General features: G+C 40.1%; 1 protein-coding gene and 1 long non-coding RNA gene across 4 annotated transcripts in view; one reads left to right on the top strand and one right to left on the bottom strand.

Moving 5' to 3' along the window:
* NEK1 (NIMA related kinase 1) overlaps window positions 1-7509 on the top strand; it is a 51137-nt gene extending 43628 nt beyond the window's left edge. Inside the window, exons 30-34 of the mRNA XM_086746699.1 lie at window positions 240-394; window positions 1267-1478; window positions 3217-3350; window positions 3641-3773; window positions 5777-7509. Of these exons, the coding sequence (XP_086602825.1) occupies window positions 240-394; window positions 1267-1478; window positions 3217-3350; window positions 3641-3773; window positions 5777-5790 (648 nt within the window). The 3' untranslated portion in view covers window positions 5791-7509. The remainder of the gene's footprint in view (window positions 1-239; window positions 395-1266; window positions 1479-3216; window positions 3351-3640; window positions 3774-5776) is intronic.
* On the bottom strand, window positions 1491-24437 carry LOC147600961 (uncharacterized). 3 transcript variants are annotated; one of them, XR_015258420.1, is made up of 7 exons: window positions 24304-24437; window positions 23572-23637; window positions 22021-22118; window positions 11177-11257; window positions 3105-3296; window positions 2389-2490; window positions 1491-1801 (listed from the first exon to the last, which is right to left on the bottom strand). It is a non-coding gene; the product is annotated as an uncharacterized LOC147600961 (long non-coding RNA). The 3 variants fall into 3 exon arrangements; XR_015258421.1 differs by lacking the exon at window positions 2389-2490; XR_015258422.1 differs by lacking the exons at window positions 1491-1801; window positions 2389-2490; window positions 3105-3296; window positions 11177-11257 and adding an exon at window positions 19870-20150.
* Between the last annotated feature and the right edge of the window lie 145 nt (window positions 24438-24582).

Genomic DNA, 24582 nt, shown 5'->3' with positions numbered 1-24582 from the left:
TCCTAAAGCTTTTCAGTCTCTGTAGCCTGTAAAGGCAGATAGAATGCTTTCCTTTCAGCTGAGAGGTAAAATTTAAGATGTCATATTTTCAACAATTAGAGTCTGTGCTGGACACATCATTATTTTGAAATAGACCCTCAAATGAAAAAGAACCAAAACAAATTCTCCTTTTAAAGTCGTTTGTAACCTCAGACTGTCTTTAGTATTGTAACCAAACAGGCTTTGTATTACCTTTGCAGATGTTGAGAACATGTTCTCTCCCAGATCTTTACAAACTATACAGAACTCTAGTCGATGTTCCCAGTGTAGCAGATGTGCAGCATCAGCATAATCTCGAAACAGATGATACGGAAGATGAGCAAGCCAAAGAAGGACCCTCTGATTCTGAGGATATGTGAGTGTATCAAGTTTATCAAGTATTTCAACAGGCATCTTAGATCAAGAATATTTCTGGTTAGACACTAACAATTATACATAGTATGTCAGCATGGGGTTTTTACCCAAATTTAAAAAATCTTGTATTGAATCACCATTTACTTTGAGTCTTGTTCCAGAGAATTGAGAAGCTAATGGGATGTACTGGTTACAATTGCTGTCTGAATTTCCCCTCCAAATTCCATACAAGAAGCTATTCTGTCTGGCTTCTGCACCTTGCATTCCACTGAAGCAGATCAAAGTTGATGGCTACCACTCATCTAGAAATAAAGATTTCTTGAATATTTCCTTTCTTTGTATGTACTGGGAATCTTGCTCATCTGTCTTCTCTACTGCTGTATCGAGATGTCCTTCAAGTCCCCCAAATTATTCCAGAGGCTTCAAAATCTGACCCTGACTTACCCAAGCTGACTATTCCCTGCAGCTTGGGTAGTCTGGCAGGGATAAAATGATCTAGTGTATCTATCCTGGTGAGATCTAGATCTCTTTTTGCTCCAGACACATTTTTATCTGGATTGGGAATGTTATACCTGCCAGGGTTCTATAATAGTGCACGAGTACAAAGATTTTGAAATCGTCTTGCTTTTAATACTATCATCATCTTTCTGCGAGATGGTCTGATATTTGTTTAGCTAATCTTTATTCTGTGTCTTGCATGATGTAGTAGTATCATATCGGACTGAGGACACAAATATTTGTCTCTTCCCCCTCCCACCTCCTCCAACTACATTGAGTTTCCAGTTTGTTGGCTTAACAAAAGAAATCAGCTCTTCCTACATGGTTTGTCTTGTAATGTATTAATTATGTAACCTTTATATCACTTTCTTTTAGTATGTTTGTGGAGGCAGATACAGATTTGCAGGAACTCCGGGCCTCAATGGAACAATTGCTTAGGGAGCAGCCTAGTGAGGAATTCAGTGAAGAGGAGGAATCTACTTTGAAGGCTAATGTGATCGAATGCATAACAAATGGTACAGAGCTGGATGAAGCAGATGAAAATAACCCCAGCAGTGAAAGTGCACTTAATGAAGAATGGCAGTCAGGTAAAAGTTCCATTATACCTATTTTATAAGTTATTTATTGGTGTTGACAGTTCAAACACAGAATAATGTTTTTTCGTTGTATACTTAAAACAAAATAAAGCTCTAATTAATAGTTTTTATACAGAAGTTTTAAAAAAATCAGATAATATTCAGCTTTCTGAATGTTAAGGTCAACATCTAAGCAATATCAATGTTGCAAATTAAGTGTTGGCTCTTTATTAGGCAGTGATTATAAGTCACTTTTTCTCTAGTTGCCTAAAATTTCAAATCTTCAAGGAAGATCAAAGACTCTGTGCACGTCATATGTGTTGAATAATTCACTCCTGCAATGTAAGAGTGAAAAAGAAATAGCAGTTGACATGACTGAAGTATCTGAGATCCAGCTGACATTACAATTAAGCAATTTAACAGGCAGTCAAAAGGAACATGAAATTATTAACCTTGTCCTTAGCCCAAAATAGCAATTAATGAAGTCAAACTAAAAGCAAGACAGAAAAATGTATTACTGCTTTTAGCACTTTACATTAGCTGTGCACAATGGTGTCCTAAAGTCTCAGTTCTGGTTTTTAAATTCTGGTTGAAATGTAAGTATTTTACTACTGCTGTAAAATAAAGTGCATTTAGAAATATAGGTATAAAGAGATGTATAAAATCAGTAACTAAACTAGCTTTTGTGTAATTTTGATTTCTTGAAGACAATTTTAAACAAATTAAAAATCTGTGAATGTTCCTGTAAGATATTATTTATATAATACATTCCAATAAGTATTTTAAGGTAACATAAACTTAGGTAATACTATCTTCTTTCATTTTTTGACAGTGCTGATGTTATACACTGGTAACATATAATACTGTTTCTGTGATTCTGTTGTTGTTGCAAGCATTACGATATTTGGTGCCAGTGTCCCACCTTCTAGATTCATGAGATTTTGTAAGAATTGCAGGTTTCCTTGCTGGGGGCAGGAGAAAGGCCTTCAAAGCTCAGGGCAACAGACAGAACTTGAAACCAAACCTGTTCAAGATCAAGTTAAATACAGGACTAGAAGTCATCTAATGGGTTTTTAACCCATACAGAGCTTTTCTTTTTATTTCAATAGTAATGTCTTATTGATGTGGCTGTTGGTACTTGAATTAGGGATATGATTTGGTCAGCATTATACCTTACACTAGTCACGTGTAGGAATTGAAAGTGGTAGAGTTTTAATACTAACTACTATGACCTACCAAGATGCATCTCAGTGCAGAAATTAAATAACTGATTCTTAATATACATGTCCTTATTTTCTGGTAGAAGACAGTTGCTTCATTAAGGAGGTCTTTTCCCTAGAGTGGGACAGCCATTGAACCCTGCATCAGTTCCACCTCAGAAATATGTGGAATGGTTGTGTGGTTCTTGACTTACTCACATTGCTTTGGCAAATAAAAGCCTGCTGTAAGACCATACCTTGTTTTCCTTCTGTATGAATTCCCTTATGGCTAACTGTCAGAGTGGAGTTTTAGAGGGGATAGCTAGATGCTTCTCTTTTGGCATTCAGAATTTATTTGCTGTCAACAAAGGGACTGTTACTATTTCCTTGCAGGTTGTTCAAAACATCTGCCAACATCATCTAGTCCTCCTGAGCTTACCTGCTTTCAGTACATGTAGAGGTCTGTGCGGATATCGGGTTTAGTGACATAGAAGCAACATCAAGAATGTAGGAAAACTGAGGGGGTTTTACTGTTGTTTTCTTTCTTTTAGATAATAGTGATGGAGAGATTGCCAGTGAATGTGAAGAATGTGATAGTATCTTCAGCCATCTGGAAGAGCTGAGATATAACCTGGAGCAGGAAATAGGCTTTGATAAATTCATTGAAGTTTATGAGAAAATAAAGGTTTGTGGAATAACCTCAAGTAGAAAATATTTTAAGAAACAAGATAAATGCACCTAGGGCTGTTTACTGTGCCAGTAACTAGTGGCATTGTGTGATTAGAATCCATACTTATTTCTTTAGTCTTCTGTTGTGTTTCGATGCACTAAAACATTAACACAGAAAATGCCATGCCAGTGGATTAAAAAGGAAAACTTCAAGTTTAACCATGCATTGCATTTAATACATTTTAAATACATATTTAATTCTATACCCATTTTAATTTTGACCATGTGGATTGTCCTTTCTCCCAGGCTATACATGAAGATGAAGATGAAAATATTGATATTTGTTCAACTATAGTTCAAACTGTTCTTGGAAACGAACACAAACACCTGTATGCGAAAATACTTCACCTAGTAATGGCAGACGGAGCCTACCAAGAAGGTAATGTCACTGTATCCTGGCAATTATGGGTTGTCTTATGTTCTTTCTTCGTTATATACAATAGGTTCTAGTATACTTTTAAAACATATCTGTGCTTTGTTATATTAATTGACTAAATTGATATAATTATTTTTTTCACAAGGGGTATTTTTATTCCTGCAACAGAACGTGGCAAACTTTGATTAAGCAGGCTGACCTCTCTGATTTAACAGTATGTACATATACAGCCAACTGTAACAATAGAAAGGTGCAGTATAATAATTTAATTTCTGTAAAAGAGTTATGCAGATTGGGAAAATGGAAGTCTAGAATAAAACTTCCAGAATTAAAAACAATTTTGTCTTAAGAATTAATGAATTTTTAGCTAAAATAATATTGTTCTTTCCAAAACTCTACTTTTAACAGGTTGCAGCATCACCTATTTTCTGAAAAAGAAAACTGCGTGTGGCTTTTTATCCTTTAATTGTCATTTTTCAGAAGAACTTTAGGTAGAGGTACAATTCATCTTAGTTTTCAGGTGGCTTAGTAATACATGAAGAGAATTTATCTTGCTTGGGGGCCCTGCCTAGCTTAGCACAGATTGCTAGGCAGACGGATAATTCCTGGATCATTCACAGTCACTCTGTGAAATACCACACAGACCACTATCAATGAGACATGGTTTGATTTTTTTTTTTTCTCTCATGTCAAAAAAATTAACTACAGCTTTGTAATTTTAGATTTCTAATGATGAAGGTCTTTATTGGAGAGGAAAAAAAATCAAATCTAAAATCTCAGTTATTTTTACAGAAATCAGAAGCATTATATATTGGCTTTAGAAATGTTTGCAATGATCACTATTTAATGTATTTCCATTTTAAAAATATATTCTGATGCATGTTAACCAACATATACTTTCTGGATCTTTTAAATTCTTTTACAAATATGCTGCAATAGCAGTGACTAAAGGCTCTAATAAGATTGCAGCTTTCCATGGTTTTTATGTATAAATGCTTGGGGGAAAAAAAAAGTCTTAGTTTTAAAAACATCTTTTTTTTTTTTGTTTTTCTTTGGTACTGATATAGAACCACTCAGGACCATGTTGTTTTCATGCTGGGTTATAGAAGCATGACAGAAAAGTGCCTCAAAAATATTTCTTCAACCACAGTTTATTGATTTAATGACAGAATTGGAAAGATATGTTGTAGTAGTTAATCTTTCAAGCGTCCAAAGGACTGGTAATATAGAACAAGAAGAAAATGGTAACTATAATGTTACCAGTTTCTTTTCCTTGCCACTTTGCCTTAAGGCTATTTTAAAACTAGTACTAAAAGGCTTAAATGACAATTTGCTGAAATGTTGTAATAGAAATTGTAAGCTATTGTCAGAGTGAATCCTATTAAAATGAGCTACCTTTCGTCTCGAAAATTGCTGATTAACAAGTGGCTATTTTTAATAGCTTCAGTTCTAATTTTGTATTTTACAAATCTGTGGTAGCATACAAAAATGTGAAGAAAAAGTAGTTCTTTACATTTCAGACATTTAAAGTACACATAGTACTTTAGTACTAAAGTACATAAAGAACTATATTTAAAGTAGTTCTTTAAATTTCAGACAGTCAAAGAAAAAATCCTATACTAATAAAGGTGAATAGAGGACAAGTGACAGAAGTGTTTTAGTGAGCTTCTGTCTCAAAATTTTTATATCTTCAAATAAAAAAAGTTAGAAAAATTTATATTGCTCTTTACTAAGAGGATTGTTCTAGCTGAAGGAGGCCATGTGAGATGAAACTCCCTTAAATTCACTAATCAATAAAAATGACATGTTGTTCAATATTTGTACCCATAGTGCTTTCAAGGCAGTTTCGATAACAGTCACCTCACTGGTGACTGACTTAGTGAATTCTTGTATTATTACTTACTGAATTGTGGTTTCTAGTTTGTTTTGTAACCTCAGCTTAATTTTTGTGTGTGTACTTGTCTCTCCTTTTCACCCTGTCTCTCCCCCTCTCTTGCTTTTTACAGATAATGATGAATAAACCTGACTCAGGAAATTCCTTAATGCTGTACTACTGCATATCAGTGTTTGAAGTCTGCACGGCTGAATAACAAATTATAGTGGAGAATGTAAGGGGATGCAAGACTTCAAAAAGAATGTTGATTGTATGAAACAGAGGAAAAATATGCCTTTTAAAACTGAGATACTTATACACTTCTCTTGTATGTACTTGCGTATGTGTTCATTAAATATTAGATGCCCCAAATTTTAAAAACAAAACGAAAATAACCCAACAACAACAACAACACAAAAGCCCCCCAAACCCGTAATCTCTCAAATTCCAGAAGAAATATAAAGAGGAATACCTGTAGATATCCTTATACAAAACTGAGACCTATAATGTAAAATAGTTTCTGTCATATCAACAGTTGGCTGGTACGGTTAAGCAATTGGAAGGATTACTGTGTTGTGGAAGTACCCACATCTCGCTAGTCACTTACATACTTAAAGTAGCCTCTCTTTACACCTACATAAGGAAACTACTTGATTTTTATTGACCCTTGTGGTTATATTTTAATAGCATCTTTATCTAGTGGTCCAATTTGAGTATTTAACTTTTTTTCTTAGTAAAAAAAAAAATTGTATTTTGAAGCTGAAGGCTTCTGTCACTTTTTAACCGGTGTCATGTGAAATACCTTAATGGTATTTCTGAATCAAGGCAAACTGGTACTTCAGTCATCATTTTAATATCTGGGGGGTTTTGAGATTGTAAAATTCATTTGGAGCTAGAATACTTTGTTGCAATATTTTTCTGCCATTTTCTCTTCCTAAAATCCCAAGTATTTAGCTCTTCCGAATTTTGTAATCTGGTCAATGATAATATAGTATGCTGTTGAATTGAAAGGGTTTTTTTCCAGTTTGTTTTTAAATTCTTACTGTTACACTCACAGCTCCAGCAGCCCCCGGGGAAATGAAATATTGCAGGCACAAGTGCTGTGTAATATTTATCATTTTTTGGCTGATGCTTGATTTCCACCACCTCAAAAGGAAAAACAGGTTTCTTCTAACCCACATTTCCTCGTTCCTCCTGTAAAAGCCGTACTATGCAGGGCAGACATTAGGTGTGCTGCTGTTCTCCAGTCACCATCTGTGGAGCAGCATTATTGGCTTACCCATACAGTAACTCTCCTGTTACAAATCTGATGAACTGCCAAACATCCAACTGCCCTATTAGAGAAAAATAGATATATTTTTTCCCAGCTACAGTCAGTCAGAATCTAAACCTGTTAAAAATTACTTTTCCACAAAGTAAAATCAAGTATATATATATATATATTATTTAGAACTGTTAAAATATGTACATGATTTTTGTATAATTGTTTTATGGTGTTGCTATTAAAGTTTTGCCCACTGAAAAGTGTTAATTTTTTTAAACACATCCAATTCTTGAAGGTAGACCAAACTTATTCTATTTCAGCTGTATCCTGCTGAGAATAAAACCAATAATCATAAATGCCTTTAATATATCAAAAATGTTATATACTTATTTACTTCATAAACACCTCTTGCTTCATTTGATGAGAAAGTATTATAATTGTTGGAAATAGTGCTGGTTCTGTCCTATGCTGCTTCTCTTCTCCTTCCTTGTATTTTTTTTTAACTTCTTACTGTAAATCTGGGGGCTTTTCCCAAGGCTTCTCTTCCATACCACTTCTCTCTGAATAGATTATTCAGCAGTGAAGTGATCCTCATGAGCTACATCATCATCCATGACATTTAGCAAACACACTGTAAAGAGTTAAATAAAGAATGAGTCTGCATTATTTTTCTTTTCCAGGTTTGCTTTTCAAATCACACCTTGCCCAGCTTTTGGGGGAAGGGAGCACCCTAAACCTGTAGATTTAAAAGAATATAGATTAACCATATGGAGAGAAGAAAATATACCAACTGATATATTCTGCGCTCTATGATTTTGAATTTTCTCAAGGTGATATGGTCTTACTGAAGTTAAGGGCTGGGGGGTGTTTAATTCTTTTTAAATTGAAAGCCTAATATTATTGACATTCCTTATGCAGTGTGCTGGCTTGCTTCTGGTAAGAAAAATGGACATAATCTGCAGACTTCACGCTTTACAGACATAGAGCTTTTTATCAATTAATGATTTGAAAAAAATATGCATAGATTGTGCACAGCTTGTCAAGAATAATCTTCAGACCTGCCAACCAGTACTGAATATCCTTGAAATCCTTCAAGATCTAGTTTAAAATTGACAGAGTAAATAAGTTTGTCTGCTAAAGAAATACTGTTATCTGAAATTTTAAATCCCTATTTAATGTACACTGTAACAACATCTAGGACAGTGTGACTTTTCAGGATGATTTATGGATCTGTATGTAATAACTTTTTGAAATTAGTTGAGCATTTGGCTTGTATTCATATTACATTCACTATAAAGAGTTTTCTGTTGTAATTCTAGTAGCAAATTTTGAGATACAGAATGGTATTTTTGGCACAAAACATAGTCTGTAAACTTTCACATTACATCTCTGTCTTCAGTCTTTCATCTTGACCCCTGAAGCCAACTATAGTTCAGATGAAGAATCTTAAACACCCAAACAAAAAGCACAGAAACAAAAAAAAACACGCCTACACCCCTCCCAAAATCCCCAAAACCACAACCTCAAAAAACCAAAGCCATCATGCCTTTCTTGTGTTGCCCTGCAGACGTGATTGTAGTCCATGACACTGGAATCTCCTGGCTAACTGTGCCATTTATAGCTGTATGTACGCGTTGAGTTTTCCGAGCTGCAACAGAAAGGAGTAAAACCCCAGCAGGGAGGCAGAACTAGGGAGAATGTGTCCTCGTAGCCTGTGGCAGGAAGTCTTGACTGCTAACTGGCTTCATTTTGGGCTGAACAGGTACAGTAATCTTACCCCGAGTATTGGTGCCTACAACTGTTTTTGAAGAACACTCAAAGAGGCTTTTGCTCTTCAGTTTGCTGAACTCTGAGTGTGTATTTGAAGTTAAAACTAGAAGGTACTTCAGAGAAACGTGTTACCTGGCTGGGCAACATGAGCCAAAGCAGATCACCCACGTTCATTTCTGTGGTCTGGTAAGCAAATGGCTGGTTGAACAAAGTTCCAGTGTACCATATTCCTGAGAAGGTCCTGTGCTCTTGTAGACATCTAGAACATTTATCAATAATTCTTATTTCAGCTTTTAGTGCTTCTGTCTCCCTCTTGCTCCAATTTGTGCATAAATGCTGGAGTTTACTCCAACGTGCCTCTTCCGCCAACCCTTTTGTTCTAAAGCTTTACAACTTTGCATAAATCTGTTGAAAACTTACAAAGTATTTCTGTAAGATTTTTTTTTTTTCCACATTTGCTTGCAGGGGAAACTACACCCTATCAAAACTCTGACTGTCCTTAACCCAAGAGTTGAACTGTGCGTCCTTAAGACGGCACTTGCAGCGCACGTCCCAGCCCTGCGGCGTTCTGTCGGGGGGGCGCTACCGCCGCGCAGCCGCCAGGTGGCAGCATAACGGCGAGCGGCGGCGGGGGGGCGGTGCCGTCCGGGCTGCGCGGCCCGGTGCCTTCTGGCGCTGGAAGCCCCTGGGCAGCTCGCACTTCGCTTGGAAATGGGGGGCGACCTGAGGGCTCAGGCAGGGCCCTGAAGCTGGCAGATGGCGGGTCTGACTCAGCATGGAAATTCTTCGGTTCCTGTATTTGCCGGTGCAAGGCCATGTCCTTAAAACCCTGCACATAAACACAAGTCTTCATAGAATCATAGAATCATAGAATGATTAGGGTTGGAAGGGACCTTCAAAGGTCATCTAGTCCAACCCCCCTGCAAGGAGCAGGGACATCCCCGACTAGATCAGGTTGCTCAGAGCCTCATCCAGCCTGGCCTTGAGCGTTTCCAGGGATGGGGCTTCCACCACCTCTCTGGGCAACCTGTTCCAGGGTTCTATAGCTCTCATCGTAAAAAAAATTTTTCCTAATTTCTAATCTAAATCTACCCCCCTCTAGTTTAAAACCATTACCTCTCGTCCTATTGCAACAGACCTTACCAAACAGCCTTTCCCCATCTTTCTTGTAGGCCCCCTTGAGGTACTGGAAGACCGCTATCAGGTCTCCCCGGAGCCTCCTCTTCTCCAGGCTGAACAGCCCCAACTCTCTCAGCCTGTCCTCATAGGAGAGGTGCTCCAGCCCTTTTATCATCTTCGTGGCCCTCCTCTGGACCTTCTCCAACTGGTCCATGTCCTTCTTGTGCTGGGGGCTCCAGAACTGGACACAGTACTCCAGGTGGGGTCTCACCAGGGCAGAGTAGAGGGGGAGAATCACCTCCCTCGACCTGCTGGCCACGCTTCTCCTGATGCAGCCCAGGATGCGGTTGGCCTTCTGGGCCGCAAGGGCACATTGCCTGCTCATGTTGAGCTTCTTGTCCACCAGCACTCCCAAGTCCTTCTCCTCAGGGCTGCTCTCGATCCATTCCCCGCCCAGCCTGTATTTGTGCCTGGGATTGCCATGACCCAGGTGCAGGACCTTGCACTTGGCCTGGTTGAACTTCATGAGGTTGGCATGGGCCCACCTCTCCAGCCTGTCAAGGTCCCTCTGGATGGCATCCCTCCCTTCCAGCGTGTCAACGGCACCACACAACTTGGTGTCATCGGTGAACTTGCTGAGGGTGCACTCTATCCCACTGTCCATGTCGCTGACAAAGATGTTGAACAGGGCCGGGCCCAGCATGGACCCCTGAGGTACGCCACTCGTGACCGGTCTCCACATGGACATTGAGCCATTGACCACCACTCTCTGAGTGCGGCCATCCAGCCAACTCCTTATCCACCGAGTGGTCCGTCCATCAAACCCACCAAACCCAAACTCTCTCTAGTTTAGAGAGAAGGATGTCGTGTGGGACAGTGTCAAAAGCTTTGCACAAGTCCAGGTAGATGATGTCAGTTGCTCGTCCCTTGTCCACCGATGCCGTCACCCCGTCATAGAAGGCCGCCAAATTGGTCAGGCACGATCTGCCCTTGGTGAAGCCATGTTGGCTGTCACCAACCACCTCCTTGCTCTCCATGTGCCTTAGCATGGTTTCCAGGAGAATCTGCTCCATGACCTTGCCAGGCACAGAGGTGAGGCTGACCGGCCTGTAGTTACCTGGGTCTTCCTTATTCCCCTTTTTAAAAATTGGGGTTATGTTCCCTCTCTTCCAGTCATCGGGGACCTCACCAGACCGCCACGACTTCTCAAATACGATAGCCAGTGGCTTGGCAACTTCATCCGCCAGTTCCCTCAGGACCCTCAGGTCTTCATGTGTTTACAAAACATAGTTATTCACCATAATTTACAAATCAAAAATACAGAGAAATACATAGAGCTTAACCAGGTAACCAGCCTTCAGACAGAGCTCAGTTTCTCACCTTGTATCAGCCATACAATCCTAATGCTCCTTTTCCTGGGTGATAAGAGGTTGGCATGGTACGTCCAATTTCCCCAAATGACTACATGCAAATTTAAACAAAACATGATATGACACCTTTAGCACAGTTATGATGTTGTGTATGATTTGACTCTGTATCAATCTTCCCCTCAGACAGAGGGTGGGGTAGAAGTGTGCCCCCACACTAAATTGCTGATTTGATTTTTACCTCTCCACTGAAAGCACCCCATCAATGCTCAAATGAAGCTGGCCTCTACTTAATTTTATTAACTATGATAAACCAAAGACAAATATAGAAATTTGCTTTTTCAAGCCTTTTAAACATTTTTCTTACCAAATAATTGTGCTTTCTCAAATCTTATTTTAACACATGTTCATTCATGAGCCATGTGGTTACCATTCCTAGAACATTTACTTTTGCTATTTGTATCATAGCAGTTTAGATGGAGCAATTCACAGAGTTTAAGTACTAGTTTTAAAATCCATAAAGAGCTCCTTCCTTTAAATTAAATTTGTGTGCTAATGCAAATGAACACTTCAAATGCATTTCCAAGTCGGTATTTGCCAGTTGAGCTGATCAGTTCATCAATTCAAATGGCAGCACTTTGAATGGTTGGCTTGTGCAAGAGTCTTAAAAACACTTCTTCAGCAACTAAAACCTTCTTTGAACTGCTTCCATGAAGATGTATTAATTTGTAGTTAATTGTGAGACACATAGCAGGAGCAGCTGAACTCCTATATACATGGCTTGCCTTGAGCACCTCTGATCTGGTGCGCTCTTCCAAATTTTATTTCCAAGACATTTTTAAACCAATATGTGATTTAGCTAATTCCATGAACTCTTTTTACCAATAAAGTTTAAAAACTCACGGAGTCAAAGACTTGGAGAGGTTTTTTTCACATTTTCTGCACAATAAAAGCCAAAACCAGGCGGGTCGCACTGTGGGAAAACTCCAGCGAGGTAGCATTTGCTTAGTTTCCGGATGGCTGTGACTGTTCTTTCACAAGTCATCCCTGAGGTTGACTGTATCAAGTGTGAGGCTGAGGCGCTGCATGAGTCACTTCTGCTTGGCTGATGGATGTTCCCTTAGGGACCGCAGTCAGCCAGGAAAAAATACAGTTCAGTTTTAAATAGCGCTGAGGCTCAAGCTGATGCAGACATGCTCTTGGGATAATGGAACCATAATCAGGTCCTTGACATACCCTCATTTTTGCTGTATCCAACAGACAGTCCTGACAGTAATCTCTTCTCTAGGGGAAGGGAAAAAGTTTGCGTTTTTGCTGTATCCTCAATATAGCATAAAACTTGCCCAGATTCAAATTTTCAGCAAAAACTCTGCAATTCTAGCTCTTTTAGTAAAATTTTAAATTTCAAGCAATACTTCAGGGATGCTATTTTTAACTTCTATCACCTTTCCCATCAGCAGTCAAGAGTTCTCATTCCTCTTTGTTTTATTGCTGCTGGAACTATTTTAAATGTTACCAGAATAGTTCTGCAAAAGTAAGGTACGGAGCCTTTTCCTGAAAAACTGAGGGTACAGAAAAGATAGAACACCTGAGATGCCGTTAATGATGAGCTAGAGCTTTGTCTACGGTGGAGCTATACCAACATGATTACTGCTTAAAGGGTAGGTCGGTCGCCTCTTTATAAACTGCTGCAGCTGTTGTACTTCCTCTGAACTCGGCTGCTTCCTCCATATTAAGCTGTAACAACTCTCGACAAAGATGTCTAAACCACAGTAATAAAACGCATTGCGCTTGCCATTACGGCAGCGCATTTAGTTGATCCTTTCCCACTGTCGTTAGTTTTGATAAGTTACACGGCAGTTCAGAGTACTTCGGTCTTGTTCTTCAAACTCTGTACGAGGAAATCAAATGGTGAAGACTATCACGGCAGTTGAGCTTCTCAGCAGAGTAAATTTGCACTTAAGGCTGGACAGTTTTAATTCTAAGAAGTATTAGTATATTTAGGTTTTCATGCTTAACAGTTTTACAGCCTTACAGTTAGTAAACATATATGGAGAATTATTTCCACAGCAGTAAAATATCTCACACGTGATTTTTAGCTGTTAATAACAGAGTATTTTTTTTCAGCTGTTGAAAAGCCTCATTGCACTGAATTGTATATCCTGTCCCACCGTGGACTTTAGTACATCGGTTAATGATCACAGTGCCCTGAATAACTTTACTCACTGTATTCACTTATTTCACTGCAGGGCTTCCTTTTCTCAGATGACCACTATTGCCTCCTCTGCATTGGGCAATCTTGTTTGTCCAGGAAGAGACTCCAGAAAATTCTGACTCTAATTGACAGTGGGGTTAAGTATTGCCAGCTGGGAACAGTTCAACCCTGGCCTGCAACCTTTGTTAACCAGCAGTGACACTACAGCAACTAGCCTGCTCAGATCAGTAATGGATGCATTTTCCACCAGAAATACCGGTATCTAGCCATACATACAATAGCGGAGCATGGATAACCACAGTCATGAGGCCTCCCTCCTCCCAGTAAAACTTAAAAGAAAGCTTGAGTCAAATCCCACTGCAATCTGTTAAGATGCTCCTGTTCTCAGCTGTCTATTTTTTCCCCTCGGCTGATGATCATCAGGACCAGCAGAACGAAACGTGCGCCCACCCTCATGCTTCAGCACAAAGCCTAGCAGCGTTGATTAAACTGCTGAGAAGATGGGTTTGAGCCACGGCACCAGGCTCTGAGCTGCAGTTGGGGAGGATATGAGCACATCTTCCATTCTGCTTATTCTGCCACAGTGAAAGCAGTCTCCATCACAAGGATGGGGTGTGACAGATGGAGCTATAACTTAAACCACTTTGTACCAGTTCCTAAAGCTCATCCGTCAAGGACGGTGTGAGACTGCTTGTGCAGTGTTAGTGAGAGAAATTACATATGAAAACACAACGTGAACTAGGCCTGCTGAGGAGCAAAAGCTGTGTAGTGTAGAACGTTTATCTTGCACGAATCAACTCTTAATGTACTTACTGAACACTATTTTTGGTTTCACTTGCTGCCAAAACTCTCCACAGATGTTTCATTCTGCCTCAAAGCAGTTTAAACAGTGAGAAATATGTAACTGAAATAGTTTTTAAAAATCTAGCAATTTTGAAATTGCCTGGTTTGTCATATGATAAACCATGGGGGCTTGTCAGAGGGCTCACACTAATCCATAGTATGAAACAGGTTGCATCCCTTCCTACAGAGGCTCGCTTCAACAAAGCTGTCTATGATACCTCAACTTGGGTATTTCCAGCATAAATGCGGAAGCCTTGCGTACAAGGCCTGTGAGATGTGAGGTCTCTCTCCTGCCTCTCCCTTCTGCGTTTCTGTCTTAGTGGTGTCAGAAAAATGTGCTGCTCACTTAGTTACACTGATGTTCATGGAAATCATAGGTACCTTATTTCTGGAAATCAAACCCTGGTGCTTTTTCACCCTTAGGGAATTGCATTTCCTTTCCCTAGGATAACAGAGAGGTCAGAAGACTTTGTGATCCTTGGACAGAAGACTGCGTAGAATAATAGAATGAATTGGGAAAAAAGAAAATGTGTTGAAAGCATCTGGGAGGGGTTTTTTTTGTGCATACTAGACCATATATTCTATACTCCCTTTCTGTGACTAAGTTTACTGTTACTGAGGCCTAGAATGAGCCAAATAAAACAGCAGGGAAGCCTTCTCTGTGTTCATTGCCTCCATTTCTTACTAACATTTTTACATGCACTCACTCCCTCTTCTAATGGAAGCTGGGGGAAATGTGCAGAGTAGAGCACTAATGACATGAAGTAAAACACTGAAGGAAGCAGCAGGGAGGCCAAGGTTTCAGCCACTCTCCCTCCCTTGCCCAGGAAAAGTTCAGTGACCTCTTGACGCCTCCCATGGGAAACTTTAAATTTACAAGACTATTTGGCAAGTAAATACAAAAAAAAATGGCATTAAAGTAGTATTGTTTCTGACTTAATCCTCCTAAAGTCAATGAAAGTGAGCTAAGGTTCCCGCAGCAGCTATAATGCACTAACCCCATTCTAGATGGCAGTGTATGTGGCTATGTATCAGGATTGATTAAAAAACACTTCCATCCACTCAGAAATAGTATTCACTTGGGAAACTGAAAATAAAAATGCCCAAAATTAAGCTACAGCTTTTCCTGGATTATCCTCGTATTTTGGTTAAAACTGCTATGTGTCATGTTACGCAACACGACCTAGAGTCAAAACATTGTTAATTTGTCCTACGGAAACAAAAGGGGAAGGCATTTCACATCAGTTATATCCTGACTGTTTATTCTACCATGTTTTCGCTGGGGTAAGTTACTTAAGAATGATTGTTGGGACGCTTAGAAAACATTCTGGCTTTATGCTCTGCCATTTACCAATTTTTATTCTGAAATCTGAAGATCAGGAATGGAGAGATGGTAGAGTACACTGCATCACAAGCAACTCCATACCATGTCTGCCCACACCTAGAGAACACCCCTGCTACCCAGCAACACTTGCTAGTCATTGCTAACTCTGATGCTGCTCGTTACCAGTATTCCAGGAGACAGGTCACTGAACTGGGGATCTGTGGTTTAGTTCTGGGAATTGTCCTCCCCAGTAAATCATTTAATTTATCCTGCAGAGATAACTGCATCTATGCCAGTAATTATCTCCCCTCGTCTTGCCTTCTCTTTCCAATCTTTTTTATTATTAGTTGCAGTCTTCAATGTATGAGATAACTCTGCCTTTGTGCTCCCCATCCCTGTCAATACAGAAAAGGAAAAGCCCAATAAATACCATAAAAAAGAATGCTTCCAGCATGCAATATCAGAAAAATGCAATATCACTGACTAATGTGAACTTGCACGTAAGAAAACACCTAGCACAGACCATTTGCTGACAACTCTTTTGACCGCAGCTGCCTTAGCTGTATTTAAGGACTGTGACATGAATTAAAAATACATCCCTTTTTTAGTATAGGTGTGACCTCAGAGAAGAACGGTGGTAGAACTGCATTAGCAGTTTGCAGTGATGCCTGCAAAGAGGTTTTTGGCACACTTATCCATTGTCAGTGCCCTAGTCACATCCACAGGCAGAGAGTTGCTGTGCGCAACATGTGGGAAAACATTACTCAAAAATGAGTTTGACTCTAGCTCATATAAAGTGTATATTTAAGAGGCATTTAAGGGCTGATTCTTAGCTAGAGGGATGGAATCCAGCTGCCTGTTTTCTTTGGCCCTGAGAGTCAGTTTGATATGATTTACATTTTCAGAGCTGGCTTTACAAAGAAAGAGCTAGAGGGTTGGCTTTGAGGCTTTTTTTTTTTTTTTGGTGTGTGTTAGTGAGTAAATATTTTACAGCCTGAATTCCTAGTTCCTCAAAATCAGTGACTCTAGGCTGTGGGACAATTTAAGTAAGCACAAAGGCTGGAATTTATTGCTAGTAATGATCTATGAGATAAGATTTTCAACTAAGTCAGTGCAGAGAGGTCTCTTGCCAGATGTGTGGGAGTGAAAGTGACACAAATCTACAAAAAAAAAAAAAAGAAATCTTTGGCAATCCCAAAGTGATTATATAGCCTTGTAGCGCTAGCAGCCTCAGAGAATTCATTTTGTGTCTCAATGACTTAAGAGCCAAGTCCCAAGCTGTATAAAAGAAACCCAAAGTAGTGCCATGAGTACTCCATAAATTTATCTCACTTCCTTAATCTTATTTTGAACAAGAGAAGGTTGTGGGTTTTTTTTTCTACATTCCCCTGTTTGTAAAGAACTGTGGTAGCAGAATGATAGTGATTCTCCAAAAAATCACTGGGGAACTTGTCCCTTTATTCCCTTACTTTCATCCCAATGTAATTCAAAACTTCCCTTTGGAGTCAAGCTACATTGGAAATCCTTGCTTTTTGCTTCTAAGACATCACAGACAAAAACAACAGTACGCTGATCACATCCAAACCTCTGCCCACATCCTTTCATAAGTGTACCAGAATTTGCAAGTAACTGAAGCTGTAAAGGAGCTTCTGTACCTTTCGACAACACAAGAAACATAATTTGTGCTAATGACAACACAACTTTCCTTGTACCTCAGGATACATTCCAAAAAGGGATGCTCTAGTCAAAGAAAATGCTTTACCTTGGTATAACAACACGGCTTTGACTAGTGGAAATGGAAAACGTTGGTGCACTAGTGGAATGGAAATGTTAGTGCACTTTAAATGCTGTAACACATTTTAAGTTTTTATATCCTAGTACACAAACCCTTACAAAACCTCTCATCACTCATGTATGTTTGATACCACAGCAGAACTGTTTAAGTGTAGCAGAGATGTTTGAAAAGTAAACATGCTGATAATTCTACTTGCCTGTCAGATAGCTCTGCCCAGCAGGCAGTTTTAGTACGAAAATGCTACTTTAAGGAAATAAATCTTTTTGAAAAAACTAGCTGAGCATGCTTTTAAGAACTAACATGCCAACTTTTTTTTTTTATTTGGTGAACTATCAAACTGTTGCAGCACTCAAAATCCCAAAATGGCTTTATTTAGAATTTTAAAAAGCTAGCAAATTCTACTTGTAGATGTTGCTCTAAAAAAAAATGCATGTGAATTATATGGAAAGATGTCACATGTTTGTCCTAGAGCATGTTACCAGTCCCTGCTCCTGAGCCTGGGAGTGTGGTACAGCTCCATTCGGACTCTGTTCTGGGACAAAATCCAAACTGACTCTCACTGCAAAGGAGATCTAGGTGAAGGGACTACAGTGCTTTTCAACAGATTTCCTGGTTTAGACAGTAGGAGGAACTGCAGGACTCGCCACAAAACACAGGACAGACATATCCTTGCTGTTTCTATACATCTCTTATGATTAGTGACCACAAAAGCACAAGTGGTTTTTAGAAATTGTTCCTCTGTAAATGCACTTCCAGTAACTGCTCTTAGACTTCTACAGTAAGGTGTTTGTTAAAACCCTCAGAATTTTCTGAGTTGTCATTATGTTGTGCCGTTGCCCAAAAGAGAAATAATATCCCTAAATCACCTGCCACAGAGCCTGTGCTCCAAGTGGACCTGAAAATTTCTCATCTAAAAAGACTGAAGGGGGTTGGTTAATATGTTCTGAAGATATATTTAATGTGAAAATGTGAAGAGGTCAGAGGTCTCAGCCTGCTACATTTTGGAGGATGCTTTTCTAAGGATTGGACCCTGACGCTTTGGCCAATGATGTTTAATTAACTCTCTAGGAGGGTTAATTGGAATGCAGGACCCCTCTAGATAAAATAGTACAGTGTTGTGAAATCTTCTCTACTCATGAAACTTATTAACTAGCTTTGTCTGTCTCACAGGATTTTAGAGAATGAAGCTGTAGTGCATTTCTAGAAATATGAAATACAACAAAAGAGAGAATCTAGGGATTGTAGACATGACATGACAGATACACAACCCACAACCTCCCTTTCTCTGCACAGTTCACGTGCAAAAGTGCCTCTGACTCTCCTCAGGAGTTCCATCTCCTCCTATCTAATATTGTAATTTTTTTTTTATTCAAACAGTATACATGTCAAGTAGCCAGTCTCCAGACATTCAGCTTCTTTCAGATACTTTGGTAATGAGGAGTGGTAATGAAGACTAAGTAAACTTTTATGAATGTTGAATATCCTTTACAATATTATGGTTTCACTTATTTAAAAAGAAAAAAAAAAAATCGTTTGGGCCCCACAACTCATCTCATTTGTTTGTGTTTGGAAAGCTCCAAACATTTGTCACAATGCTCCTCAAAGGTAAAACTGAGTTTAGTCACTTCAGCCCCCTATCACTCAAAGTGGCTGATTACAATTGTGCCTGATCTCAGTCTAGAGTCAGTAACACAATAATTCTACTTAAATATTTATATGGTTATCAGTTTACCACTCATATGAAACACAGGGGTCTGGTCATCAAGAAGCTTCATCCTGTGACATCCATGTAGCCTTTGAAAGTGGAGAAAATATTAATAGCTTTTTAATAGCTTAAAATTGGCTAACAATATAGCAAATTATTGAAATGGCACGTAAGTATTCCAAGAAGTCTAGGGCAGTCAGTAATTCTACAACTACATCTTGAATCACTTATAAATCTTTGGGAGAGCAGCTCTAAATAGGACTGGGAGACACCTAGAAAAGGATTGAACAGAGAATCTGGCATGCTCTGTCCCCACAGAGATCTCCCCTGTGGGCACAGCACTAATTCTAGAGAGGCAAAGGAGCAGGAGGACCTACTTTGCAGCCTCACAGATGAGATTTGGGGCTTATCAGCTGGATGCAAGGAAGGAAAAAGATCATTTGGTTTCGAATAAACTTATTAAGCAATGGATTCTTACATTTCTATATCTCTTCTAAAACCTTGACAGCTGTGCCATGTAGTTTGATTTCTTTAAATAAACATTCTCCTTGCTTTTTGTTTAACCTTGTTTGTAGTAAAGGCAATTTCAAGCTCTCTGGTTAATGAGATGCAGGCTTTATGTTCCCATCAGCATAATGGTCATTTAAATCAAGTTCTTGACCACCCAAACACACCAGCACATTACTGCATTTCTACAAGGTACAGCAGTGGACGCTGCAGCTAGGCTATGCGAGTCATAAACACCCATAAGCCCAGTAAGTGTTTTCCTGTGACTAGCCTGGGAGAAATATCTTAAGGTAACAAAGAGCTCATCTAAACACTGAGAATTTGTAACATGTTTATTCTTTAATGCCACAGCCACTTTTTCTTTTGCATATTCCCTCATCGTGACACAAATGAAGTCATTACAAAAGCATCAATATGTGCAAAGTTATGATCCCAGCTTCACGTTGTCAGAGAAAGCTAGTTCACAACATTAATACCCAAATTATGCTCTCCTAAAGGAAACACGAAACTAAGAAGTAATTAAGACTCAAATGTGATCTCTGTCTTGTCAGGTTTGAGATGCAGCCAGCCACTTTTGTCTTTACTCCAAGCTAGATGCCTAGAATGCAGAATAAAGATGCAAAACTAGAAGCCAAAATGTACTGAAAGCACAACAAGCCATTTCTCCTGCCTCCTCACAAATGAAAGAACAGCAGAGATCCTTCTGGCAGGATGCAGAAGCCATAGAAGTACAGTTGTATCGCAGTCATTGATCTAGTTACGACTATTTCACCACACAGGAAGTGCAGCAGGGGCAGCACAAAACTCAAGTTTGCCAGCAAACTGACTGGATCAATATCAACCATGCTGAGCTCCATGCTGCCAGAATTCCCGTAACAGTAACCGAGCTAGGCAATTTAAAGGTAGCACTAACTGCAGCATAGACATCTTGTAAAACAAAAAAATCCAAACAAAACAAAACAGACAAACAAAACCCAAAACCCAAGGCCAAACCACAACCCTCTCAATACCTCAAAAACCAAGGAAAAAAAAACCCCACCTCTTTAATGAAAAAGGAATAAAGTCATCGAAGAACATCCTTGCTCATTTCCAACAGAGACTGAAGAAAGCTGGCCGTGCTTCACTGTGTGCTGTGCTTGCCAGTATAAAGCCAGCAACATCGGCATGGCCATCAGTGGTAAACTCTTACTACATTCATGCCAGCGGGAGTTTTGCGTGACCTTTGAAAGGAAAACACCACTGCATCTCCAAGGGTCATTTTATAAGAAAATAAGTTTAACCTTTTTGGCCTGTGCTCGAGATCTATACTGCATGGGAAATATGGGCTAACGAGGACATTGCAAATGGTGAAACATCATCCTTTCTGACAAAAAAAAAAAAAAAAGCTATAAAAACAGTTTAGTACAAATAACGTATCTTAAAAGAAAATCATGCTTATTCTTCTCATAGAAATAACCTTACTGTTAAAATTCATCCCTGAACCTACAAATAAAATAAAATAAACCCAAGAGACTATGACTGCCACAAGACACTATCTTCTGAGTGTTTTGTAGACATCTCAAGATTTTAAGGATGGAATTCACAAATAAATATGCACTCCCATGGTTATTCTCACAGGCCAGGGTTTTGCTACTCGGCACTCAGTTATCCAGTTTTGCTTTATGAATCTATACAGACAGACTGCTAACGTGACTTTTTCAGGATGACAGGTTATCCTGCCATCAAGGTCACAATCTTCAGAGACATTTTGTAGTATTAGAATGGAGACTGGACTCGGTTTTGCTTTTCAGTGCATCAGCGTATTGTAGTGCATTTAATGTTTTTGCTCTTCAGTGCATTAGTTTACAAATGTCTGGATGTTTCAGAAGATTTACGCGCTAACAAGTGTAATCCTATTCTGAAATGTCTCACACTACTTCTTAGTTAAATTTCCTACGGAACTAAATGTAAATGATTACAAAGTGCATCTGTCAGCACTTCTTCCCAATTATTTATAATTCATTGTCAAAACCTGACAGAATAGTTGTAAAGATATTAAGATTCTATAGGTTTTATGGAAAATAGTGATCATATCCAGAAGAGATCTAAAATGTAATATCCCCCCTACAGAAAACGGTGCAGCAAAGGTCAAGTTATCTCTTCTTGACAGCCTGCCAACTTATCAATTAGCCAGTGCTGTCCACAGCCAGGCACAATATACACTGCCTTGCATTTTAAAGACAAAGGAAAAACTAAGGATACTTGGAAATGTGATAGAAATAGGAATTATTGCAGTAGGGTTTAGGGAGGAACAGAAGGAGTGATTCTTGTGGCAGGGAGAGCTGAAGACACGGGGAGACCTGTAGGTTGGCTGGCCCACAGAAGAAAAAGGAACTACCTGCAAAAGGGAAGCAGGAGCACAGAGGACATAGTGGGCTTATTACACCAAGGATGGACACAGAACACAGAAAAAAGAAACCAGGTGTTACCAGTTCTGCTAGTGACAGTTTGTCTTTTGCTGTTCTCCCTATCACCCTTTGCTTCTTCCTTTACCCAGCGGCTTCCAGATGAAGAGAAACAGCATATGCTGGAGAGAAAAAAACAACTTCTGAAGTACTATTTATTACACCAAAAATGTGTAAAATACATTTCCACAAATATGAACAAATATTAATAGACATTATACTTATAGAAATCCAGAGATTTGAGTAATAGGAGGGCCTCTTCGCTCAAATCTGTATTTTTAGTAGTTCTCCCCATGCAATCTCTCCTTTGCATCGATTACTTACTGAAAGTTGTGCAAGGAACTAATGAACTGTACATAAGAATGGAATGGTTTCAAGAAGGGAGGTCTCCTTGCACAAAGTGTACGGTCCCCTGCTTGTGGCTGGAAAAGAGAATGAATAAATGCTTCAATGTAACAACAAATGTGTTTGTTTCAGTCCTGCTGTCAGCCTATTCCAGCCTCTCCAAGTCAAACACTTCATCCGTAAGAGGGCAGTGCCGTACATCATCAACATGCACACCCACCCTTTTTCACATGGATTATATTTGTTTGAAAATTAACTACTGTTGCTGCTCAGGAAGTAACATATTTATCTGATACTCTTCAGAATGTTTACTGCTTTGGCTAGTATCCCAAAATATATTTAGTATTTTACAGACTTTACATAAAACATTATCAAAGGCCAGCCCTGATAAAGGGCTAATCTTTTTACCCTGCTCCCCTGAACTTTCATCTTGCTTCCCTGGTGCACCACCTGTATTGTTAATTCTTCTACCGTTTTAATAGATATTTTGCATTCCTTAGGCAGCAGTTGCTTACAAAACTATGCTGGAAAGGCTGGCAAATTAATACCACGAAGCCTCGATGAGGTCTTTTGGAAGAGCTATGGCCAAAAGCGAAAGCCAATCGTAAGATGAATTTTTGTTTGGATTCAACAAGTCCCTATTTTAAACGTACTGATAATGCTTCTTTCTGTAGCAGCAGCACTCATATGGCAAGACAGAGGAATACTTAGATACATAGGAATACTCTTAAATATCAGATGTTTACCCCCTTCTTTTCTATTTACGTTACGATACTCCCTGGAAAGCACAAGCAGAGACCAGAACCCCATCTGTATCAGTTTTCCCGAAGTCCAGAATTCATGGGGGAGGAAACCTTATTTCTTAATGAACTGTAGATATCTAGCACTTTCAATATTTCTACTACTAATAATAAAAACAAAAATGAAGATATTTATTCAGTGTGAGCACATATTTTGGAAATCCTAATAATCACAGAATATAGTTACCACAGGAAACAACCAAGCTAACAATCCAGAAAGCAAGAGAGAAAAGCCTGTAATGCTATCAGCTTACACAAACCTAGACAACTCATGAAAAAAAAAAGAAAAACAAACAAAAAAGCTTTTTATAAGCACACAAAATTCTGTCAGAATGACAACAAACTTGAATCAAAACCACATACAAGAAGACAGTTTTCAGATTGTTTCCTTTTTGAGCAGCAGCTGACAAGATGTTTAACTGGAACTTACACATTTCTCTAGATTTTTTTCACCATCCATAGACAAGATGCCTCATCTCATTTTTAAAAGCCCATTCTAAAAAAAAAAAGTTCCTTTTTATTGTTTTCTTTTATGGTAATTCGTATGCACCTTAGCGTTTACTTCCTCCTTCACTCCCACAGTCTTGTAAGTAAGTATTTCACAAAAAAAAAAAAAAAAAAGCCTCCAAAACAAGCACTTCATCTCCTGAGCAGAGAGGGGTGTGTGTCAACAGAGTCACACACCATTTTGGGGCAGTCTCTGACCTCACAGGATTATTTAATCAAGCAAATTAACTTTGTGTCATCCTGAGAGAGGCAGGCACACCCGCGATAAATGCTTTATGCCGCGTTAGCCCTTATCACCGAGCGGCCTGGGAGAGCGCTCACTGCTGTACCCGACGTGACACGGCGCCCCACGGCCTCTCCCACGCCCCCACGGCCCCTGACCACCGCCCTGAGGTGGGAAACGCCGCGCCCCGGCCTGCCCCGCTTCCCGCCCAGCCCCTGCGCCCTTCGCGCTGGGGGCCGGGCCCCGGGTGAGCCAACGGGAGAGGCCCCCTCGCCGGAGAAACCCGCTCCGCCCCGCAGGCTCTGGGCACCCCCGGCTCTCCGGACGCCGAGGGGCCCGGCTCCTCCTTCCACGGGGCCGGGCAGCCGCGGGCCTGCACCCCGGCCCTAATTTACCATAGAGAGCGGGGGGGACTGAGCTCCGACCACCCACCCGTTTTCCCCTCCGCCGGCTCTCAGCGGCAGCCCCGGGTGCCTGCCCGGGCCGCCCCCCGCCAACCACCAGCCCGCAGCACCTGGCGAGGGGGCGGTGGGGAGGAAGGCGCGGCTGCCCCGGCCCGGCCCCGCGCCCCGCCCCATCCCGTGAGGGGAGGTGCTGCCGCGGAGGGGAGGTGGCCCGGGCCGGGAGCCACCCTCCCCGCGGCCCCCTCGGCGGGGCGGTGCCGGGCGGGGCGGTGCCGCCCCTCGCGTCAGCCCTGTGCGGCGGGGCGGG

This window comes from Chlamydotis macqueenii, chromosome 4, assembly GCF_036417535.1.
Source record: "Chlamydotis macqueenii isolate bChlMac1 chromosome 4, bChlMac1.mat, whole genome shotgun sequence".
Lineage (NCBI taxonomy): Eukaryota > Metazoa > Chordata > Aves > Otidiformes > Otididae > Chlamydotis > Chlamydotis macqueenii.
This window is presented reverse-complemented; position numbering and strand designations above follow the sequence as displayed.